This window comes from Nelumbo nucifera, chromosome 8, assembly GCF_055504915.1.
Source record: "Nelumbo nucifera cultivar China Antique chromosome 8, China Antique-T2T, whole genome shotgun sequence".
Classification (NCBI taxonomy): domain Eukaryota; kingdom Viridiplantae; phylum Streptophyta; class Magnoliopsida; order Proteales; family Nelumbonaceae; genus Nelumbo; species Nelumbo nucifera.
The window spans coordinates 1,660,397-1,669,947 of record NC_142656.1 but is presented as its reverse complement, the minus strand read 5'-3'; the positions used below and the strand labels follow the sequence as shown (position 1 = coordinate 1,669,947).

The window sequence follows — 9,551 nt, the reverse complement described above, 5'->3', positions numbered from 1 at the left end:
GATTTATTTTTGAAATTCCGCCAAGAAAAAAAAATCCTTCTAATGCATTCTAATATCATCTCATCATTTGTATCCGTACATCACATGAATGGTGGTTTCTATGTATGATGTGTGGATAGATACAGATCATGTTGGGATATGTTGAGAGGGTTTTCTGTTGGCAAGAGACCCCAATTTTATGAACTCTGTTTTTGTTTCGAAAGGTAAAAATAAAAATAAAGTTGGCTTTGTTTAAAAAAACTACACATGTTTTTTTTAGAATGGCTAAAAAACAAATTTTATAATTTAACATTATATTAAACAGATGAAAACATGATTTTGAAATAAAAAATTCAAAAACATATTTTTTCTTTATTTTTTGAAAACAAAAAAAAGCACACACAATCAGTAACATGTTGTTTTATTTTTGTTTCGAGAAACGAATTTGGATTTTGACTTCACAAAATCCATTCTTATATCCTTTGCAGCCATGTATTTGGAATATCTCCATCCGGATACATGGCTGCAAGGAGACGGGATCTGCTCCGTCACCATGCATTGATAATATCTCCCGTAAATAATAATGGGAGATTTCCAATGCATGGTAGGATGTGTGTGTGCAAGACAACCGTGAGGCGTCAGGTGTGAGGAGCAGATCCCGTCTCGGCTGCAAGGGCTGTCAGAAGTAAAACAGTTCACGTTGCAGAATGTCCCTTAAAACAAATGCAGTTCAGGCGAATTAGTGAGTAATATTAATAAGTGATTTATTTTTAAATGACCAAAGCAACCCAAAGAGAATCAAAGAAGGGGACGTACTTGGGTAGTTAATACATCAGTTTTACAGAGAAATTAATGCGGTTGGAGATGGAGATTTGTGTGTTTTCTAATTTTGAAATTTCAAACCAATATCCGTCATCATGATTCGTGGATGCAAGTTGCAACAAAAGAATCGATCCTCAAACGTACAATGTACAAAGTCATTAGTCAATAGTCATAGACACGAAGGAGACGCATTTCCTTTCTTTCTGTATCTTGATATGTCTACATAATTGTCAACGGCAGATTGGGAGCTACAGCCTACAGAAACACCTACTCATATAAATGTTGGCAAGACTTTCGCCAAGTAAATGTCAAATTGGAAAGACTCATCTTCTTCTCCTCTTAATTATTGTACATAATTTATCACCATTCAAACAAATTTTATTATATTATTCTAAGGGTTGTACTGGTGGCTGTATGTGGAAAGATGCAATGAAGCCTGTATAGTCTTTTAGACTTGCTTCAAGACCTGTAATGTGAATGAACCTGTCTTTGCTTTTTTTTTTTGTCAATTACAAACTTTTATTAATCCTATTTATAACAATTTAGGTTGAATTATGATGATCGAAAGACATGATACCGGAAAAACTTGTAACTAATCAACTGACATCATAAAACTCATAACCCAATTAGGTAGGTATTCATCAAAATTCACAGGATTTTGATTGGCGAAAGCTTTTATCGTGTCATAACTTTCCGGCATTATAAAACTTTCCTAACAATTTTCATTGCTTTCACCTCTAATATCCTTCATAAAGGAAAGGGAAAAAGAAAAAAAGTATACTACAATAACAATCAGCAAGCCATATTAAGGTTTTGGCTTGGGATGTACTATACCGTAATTCATTATTTGAAGTAGCATGGCAATGATCAAGGGCCAAGGCTGAATGCTTTCTTATTTATCCTGTTCCTTAGATGATTAGTCTGAACAGCAAAGAGGACAAAAGCTCTTTGAGGATATTTGGGGCCTGGGAGAGATCAATGGCTGGGCTTGGGCCGGGCTTAACACCTATAACAGGGGCATAGCCTAGGCTTAGGCCGAAATATATTGCTCGGCCCACAAGCTTAAATATAGGGACATCAGTGGGTTGGTAAAGCGACCGTTAAAGTTGGGTCAGTTTTAATTGGGTTTTGGGTCAGGGTCTGAGGCCAACCCAGGCTGTTGGAAACGTTCTTTGCCCATTCAGTCCGTAATTGGGTAAGGTTCACCATCTGTGGTGTGGTTGGGTCAAGTTAGGATCTGGTTCCAACAACTGGTCTGAACAGGTAACAGCCTCTGCAGCCGTATATTGGGAATATCTCCCATGTCCATCTCATTGCGAGATGTTGCCAATGTACAGCTCAGAGGTTGTTGAGAACGGTTGCTGGGACCAGCGCCGGACTCCATCGGATCATATTCTATTTTCCATTGTTTTATTTAGTTGGGTTGGTCGGTTTTGGCTTGAAATGCGTTCGGATAAGGTCTGGGTTGAACGAAAACCATTCCAAACCTGACGCGTTTGGGGGGCTGGCCATGGCCATGCCTAAACTCCAAAGTATTTGACCCAGGCCCAAACTAGGCTAGAAATGATCATCCCTCTTATTAGTTGGGTGTAGAACATCCCACCCCCCAAAAAAAGGAATGCGATTTTTACAAACAAAAAAAAAAAAGCATACAAAATCTGAAAAAAAAAAACATTTGGAACTGTACACACCATAAAAAGGAATTTTTTTTAAAGGAAGATTTTAAAGAAGGTGAATTACGAAGAATTTCATTGAAGGAAGAACTACTGTTAAAATCTAAACTCCAAAATTATAGGACAAGCCATAAAAGAAAAGAAAAAAAAAATTCTGAGCCAAGACAATGAAGAAACCTCCTTCCATGCATCTTCACCAGAACCTTCATCACCACTAAGTTCTCTGTTCCTGCAAATGATAAGAGATGACAAATCAATTACAATTGCTTTTGATTAGAATTGCTAGTCCCCGATATGTGCAAGGGTAACAGGGATTGAACCAATGGCCCCATTTTCATTGGGGACAACCGCACTCGCCCGGCAATTGAGATACTACAACTTACAAGCGTACAACTTAGAAGCGCAGGACTCTGTTCACAAGTCAGAACCCAGTGTAACATACACGAGCACCTCGGCAGTTTATATAAACTCAAAACATTATATCTCCTTTAGACTTTAGAGTTATGGAATGGATTACTGGAATATTTCCTTTCTTTTTCTCTTAATTTCATGATTCATGATTAATCGAAAAAAGAGTTATGAAACGATGGCAATTGGCAAAAGGAAAGGCTGTTATCACCGTTTCGTCCCCATGCACGTTCACCAAAATGAGAGTTGGTCAATGATAGCTCAGCGTATTCGACGGTTTCGACCTCTCTACCTGGCGCCAATCAGGCAGATGTAGCTTCATCGGAGTCCTCTACCTGTATCTCTTCTATCCTCTTAATGGCTTCTTTCATGTCAGGCCGTTTCTCAGGAAGAGATTCGGCGCAAGCTGCACCAATGTGGAGGAGCTTCTCCATCTGGGCAAGCGATTTCCTAGAGTCTGTAATATATGGATCGAGTGACTTGACTTCTTTTCTGTTTGAAATCGCAGATTGTGCCAATTTCACGACATCAGTCCCTCCACTGCCATCGCCTAGATATTGAGAAGGGAATTTTCCTGTAAGTATCTCGAGAATAAGAATGCCAAGGCAATATACGTCACATTTCGGGGAAACACGTCGACTCTGCAACGACTCCGGGGATCTGTAGGCGAACAAGGCCTTTGCGGCCGGGTTTGGGAGGACCATCGAGCAAAACCCATAGTCGATTAGCAGAGGCTCGTAAGCAGAGCCAAGAACAACATTGCTAGACTTCAGATTGCCGTGTGGTATTTCAATGGAAACCAGTTTTGTGTGGAGATAACCCAATCCCTGAGCGACTCCTTTGATAATCTTTAGACGAGTGGGCCAGTCTAGCGGAGCGCTGTATGGTCCTTGATCGCCTGAAAAACAACAGAAATGTGCTCAACAAACTAATGAACTCAATCAATTAACTCCTCCATTCAATTCAAATGTTCAAATCCATCGACGTACGTACCATGTAATAAATAGAACAAGCTTCCTTTGGGTGCGTATTCGTAAACCAGCAACTTCTCCTCTTTTCTGTATCTGTAAGCTAAGGGAGTCAAGATATTGGGATGTCGCAGATTCGCGAGTCGTCTGATCTCCACGTCGAACGCATCCCTTCCGGCCCTCTTCATCTCTTTCATTCTCTTCACCACCACCACCACCCCACTACTCAACACTGTCTTGTATGCCGACCCCAGCCCGCCACTCCCCAACACCTCCGCCGTGGCCTGCATTAAATCTGAAAGCCGAAACACACCCTTTTCTTCGTTCACCAGTATCAGATCCTCCGTCCCCGAGCCCTTTGTATAACGTGATCCTCTTTTGTTTGAGTCGACGCCCTTACGGTTCCTGCCCGTCCATAGTGTATTCACATCTTTCAAATCGAGGTTCTCTTTCTTCAGTACGATGAAGCGGCCAAGCTCATCGTCCTTTCTTCTCGCTACAAGAAATACAGTTACCCCAAGTAAAACAACCGTCGATACCAATACTATTGCCGCAGCAGTCATCTTGTTGGACTCCTGTTGTTTGCTGTCGGGATTTCCAGCCGGCGGCTCCGTAACTTGCGTTATTGTTGCCTTGGCAGCGCATTTCTTGGCCAACTGTGCCCCGCAAAGCCCCTCATTTCTGGCGAAGGAACTCTCGCCGAATTTGGATAGGCTTGCCGGAATTTCCCCTTCCAATTTGTTGTTCGACATGTCAAGGGATATCAAAGGTGTGTGTACGAATTCGGGGATAGCCCCTGAGAATTGGTTGTTCTCGAGGTGTAGTTCAATGAGATGGGGCAGCTGGGCTAATGACGCCGGAATTGCACCCGTGAATGCATTCCCGGAGAGCCACAGCTTCTTCAAAGACGCCATCGTCGAGAAGTAATCCGACGGGATTTCCCCGGAGAACTGATTCCCGGATAAGTACATGCTCTTAAGAGCACCAAGGCGATTGAACTCCGGTATGGAGCCCGAGAAAGAATTGTTTACGAAACTAATAGTGCGAATGCTTTGGATTTCAGCGAGAGCATCGATGTCAATGGATCCCGAGAGGCCCAGTCTGCCAAGCCGGAGGCCAGTGATGTTGCCTTCGGAGCAGACGATGCCGGTCCATGAGCAAGGCGAGGAACCCAGGACCCAGGAATCGAGTGCATTGGCATTAACGAACGATTTCTTGAGTTTGAGGAGAGAATCAGACTCGGGTATGGCTAACGCCAGAGAAGTGAGGAGAAAAAGGAGAAGAGGTGACCGAAGGAGGTGAACAGCAGCCATGGCTTGGCGGGAAATGTGCCACCTCCGGGGAGGAAAGGGCCGCTGTTCGGAGGGATGGAATTCTCAAATTCTTTCTTTGTCCTTAATTAGGTTTCTTTAGCTTGTTCTGTTTCTGTGACGGAGTGCTTTTTTGGAAGGAGCATGGTGATTGGTGACCCGAAAGAGGTTGGCCAGTACAAAGACAATCTAAGTTTAGGATGGGATTTTGAGGAAGAGAGATATGTCGTCTTCATTTGACCAAGTCAACAAGAAAAATAAATTATGGTTTTTACAGTTGATGATTCTGGCGGAACTAGCGGAGGAGCTCGTGAGTCGTGATTCCTCTCCTCCTCGCTTGGGTCCAGTCATTAATTCCAGCTTCCAGGGAGGTCATCCAGCCGGCTCTCCTCCTCTTTTCTATACTTACAACAACCAAACTCACAAGACATGTGACAGAATATCTGTCTGTGTCTTTGTCTCTCTGGGTTTTGGTTTCTCAGGTAGGAAGTTGGAACATTCCCATAACTGGCCTGGTCATGGGCGAGGAGTTTGTCACCAACTGATCTCAACTATGAACTTTGTTTGTCCGGAATTCGAGTTCAGCAGGTGCCCTCTTCTTCAGAGATTGGAAGAAAAAGGATATTGGGATATTTAGAAAGGAAAAGCTGATCGATTCTCACAGAATAAAACCACATCCATTGGTTTCGATCGGCTCTGCTTTTTGAACCTTCTGAGTTCTGATGTGTCATCGATATATGATGATGAAGAATTTGCTGCCCACTAAAACGGGAGTTCTCATAAGAGAATAAAGGAAAGGGTCGCCATTCTCTAATACCAGATTTCTATCAAAAAAAGAAAAAAAAAAACAAAGATTTTTGAAAAAGCAATCCAATTAACTAATCGCTTATCAAATATTTCTACTTGATTTTTATATATTTTTATTCGAGATGGGCTTCCAAATTCTAATCAGTGTATGATTTATCCTTCCATATTCCCATCTTGCCATTCAAGCCAGCCACCTTTTCGACATTGCTTGTCAAATTAGGTCTAGCTTACTACTTTACGAGTCCAATTAGGTGCAGAGGTGCAAAAAACATATTGTATGTGGATAAAGATGCCATTAGTTTCGTTGGTTCACGCTTTTACAATCTATAATTATAAATTATGTCGAATACTTTAATTACATTAAAATGCTAATGGTGACATCTCGATAAATTTATTGAGGTGTAATTTGGTAATCCCATCTTATTAAGACAAGTGGTATTGCAGAATAATAGAGTGACATCTTGGCATCATATAAATTGATTTTAGGATCATTTCTGACATTACATAATCATATTGAGGACCTCGACACCATTCTGGTGGGTCGAATTGTGAACAACTAGGCAAGACCTTAGGTCGGTGTAAGAGGCGACCTGATTCCACTGATTTGACTCGACTCCGATTAACAACCTGTCCGACATGTTGAGCGACCTCCCCCTTAAGCAGGCTATCGCTTCCGAATTCCCTAGGAATACGATGCCACGTCGGAAGAGCTGCTTATCGCCCCACTCGCTTCGGGTGGGATTGGATAAACGTTGCCCATTTATGCAGAGTCCACCTCTAGGCGTGAAACCACCTCCGAACCAGATAGACTAGAGATTCCGAATGCATTTCGTGAGGCTTAGAACAACTCACCTATATAAAGACTTCACCTCCAACCTCACAAAGTATGTGTAATTTAGTTCTCTAAGCACTCTATATCTCTTGTTCTCTTGCAATCAAATACCAGCTCACTAACTTAAGCATCAGAAGGCCTATCCTAGGTCAAACAACCCAAACACTCTGATCACTTCTCTCTTGTAGCTCAACCAAGCAACCTACTCAATCCGACGTCCAAACAGTCCACCCGCAAGGAGCACTATATCATCATCAATGATTCACGTTTTTTGCTTGACAATATAATTTATATGCACAGTAGCTTTTGCCCTTCCATTAGAAAAAATAAAGATTCATTATATGTCAAATAAACAAGTAGATAAAAAAAAAGTTCTATAATTGTCGTTATTTAAGCCATCTGAAAATCCTCTACGCATATACCAAACTCCTTCAATTTTTTTTCTATATTTTTTGGGTAGATAAAACTCCTTGAAATTAAGGGGGTTCAAACTTGGCCACTTGGCCAATATGCCATTGTGGTCCATATGTTCCTTAACGAAATGTTGTTTTCATTGCATCTAACGAAATATTGTTTTTTTGTTAAGCTAGCATCTAACCTAATGCTTATAAATCTACTTATCAAAACAACAGGAACAAGAAGCAAATGAAAAGCATAAATAATAGTAGCAATGGTAATCACACACAAACAAAAGGGAAACAAGTGAAACGATAAATAACTTGTAATAACTTTCACCCCCCCTTCGACCAAAAAAACTACAAGGTATTAGATCAGATCCACTAGCCATAATATAGGAAGTACATTCAGTGAGTACTTTATAAATATTCTTACAGTTGTTAAAAGTTGTTTTTAATTTTTTTTAAGGGTAGATTAGAGGTATTTCAAGGGACAATGTGTTTATTTAATGTTCTTACAATGACGTGTCTACCTAATCCGGACTCGGGTTGAACCTGTTTTCAACCAATGACTTGAAGAAGTACAATGGCACTTTTTGAAAAGTTTTGGATGTTATATGAGTATTTTTTGCCACTAATCGGTTTATTGGGTTGTATGGTGTATGGTTCACTATATTACTAAGGCTATGTTTGGTTTGAAGAAAAAAAATAGGAAAAGAAAAGGAAAAGTACGAAAAACTTTACATATCCTGTATAGGATTTCCTACCTTTCCCTACCCTTTCCTTCAAACTAAACATAGCCTAAAGGATTGTGAAATAAAACTAAAGAAAGGATGGAATAAGAACTTAACGTATTAAGGGGTGAAAAAGTTAATGGGGAGGTACAATGTGCATGGGGTGGAGGGAGTAGGGTAGGGGTTAGGGGTGATCTTTTCATCCAGCCCGAAAATTCTGGGCTTGGGCCTATATTTTGTGTTCAGGCCCGTAAAATTTCCGGGCCAGGTTTGGACCTAAAACTATAAGCATGGCTTAATCCATATATATTTAAATATATGTATTTTATACATATTGTATACATATATATATATATATATATAAATATATATAAATATATGTTATATTATGTTATATTATAAATGACATATAATATATTATATGTAATATTTTTATTATATAATATATAAAATAATTTTATATGCATATTTTATATATATTAAGATGTAGGCACTACCTCAGGTCCATCCTAGCCTAGCCCTACCCATGATCACCCCCCATTAGGGGTTTCACTTGGGTGGGCTTGAATTGGGCTTTTGCCAAATTTTGAATTGGCCTAACCTAAACACAAACCGCTAACTTAAGCCAACCTGAATAGCACCTGTAAATCAGAGTGATCATGAGTCAAGCTTAGCACCTATGCTTTAATTCAAGCCCTGGTTTATTCCAATCACGACCCCGAGCTTAGGGCTGTTCATAAGAAGGCCCAACTCGACAAAACCGATCAATTTGGACTGACCCAACCTGAGTTGGCCGGGTTTTCATCAGCACCGGTCAGTTTCGGGTTGTACAAATTCATAAACCGATGGTTTGGGTCGCTTTTGGTTTTCTTATGTGAAAACCGAAACCGACCCAAACCGAACCGACTTAGTTCCTACTTAACTAATTTGTCTCTATCCTAATTCCTAATTACAACCTAACCTAGTCTTCTACTTAGGAATAACATTAATGGCAAGTATTGTAAGACAACTAGGCAAGGAATTTTTTTGGAAAAGTTTAAAGAAAAGAATCAAATTATCCTAGTTTCTATAGTTTTTTACACTAAATAGGCAACCGGTTAGGCAATTACAATTAGAATTAGGTGTCCTTTTTTACTTAGATTAAAACTTATAAAGTTTATTGAAATATACAAATTTCAAGCACATGAGCCATGGGGGACATGGATGAACTTAGAACCGAAACCGACCCAACCTGACTCGGTTTCTGTTTCTAACTTTCTATCTCAGATAACCCGACTAAATCGGATCGATTAAAAAAACCTCAATAAACCAATCTAAACCGACCCATGAACAGCCCTACCCGAGCCTGAAATATAAGCTTGGGGCAAGGCCGAACTTTGTTCCAAGTCTTTGGTTTTTGAATACGGGTTCAATTCTAATGCCGGAAATAATAATCAATCAACCGGTATTCATAAAAGTAGTAACCAAACCGGTATCATGTCTTTTTGGCATCATAAAATTATCCTCCAAATACATTATATTGTGAATAAAAGGGTAAAAAGACTAAAAGACATTTAGATCTTTTATTGAGCTTCTATACGACTAGATTTAGAAATTAAAATATTTGGGCAACCACTTTTGCAA

General features: G+C 40.0%; 1 protein-coding gene across 2 annotated transcripts; it reads right to left on the bottom strand.

Moving 5' to 3' along the window:
* Positions 1-2,521: 2,521 nt before the first annotated feature.
* Positions 2,522-5,282, bottom strand: LOC104600789 (pollen receptor-like kinase 3). Of its 2 annotated transcripts, XR_016079253.1 has the most exons (3): positions 3,876-5,282; positions 3,094-3,780; positions 2,522-2,703 (listed from the first exon to the last, which is right to left on the bottom strand). XR_016079253.1 is itself a non-coding variant. In XM_019198301.2 (2 exons), the coding sequence occupies exons 1-2, from the start codon at positions 5,161-5,163 to the stop codon at positions 3,185-3,187; spliced, it is 1,884 nt and encodes a 627-aa protein (XP_019053846.1). In that variant the 5' UTR covers positions 5,164-5,282; the 3' UTR covers positions 2,522-3,184. The 2 variants fall into 2 exon arrangements, 1 of the variants encoding a protein (XP_019053846.1); XM_019198301.2 differs by having other exon boundaries at positions 2,522-3,780.
* Between the last annotated feature and the right edge of the window lie 4,269 nt (positions 5,283-9,551).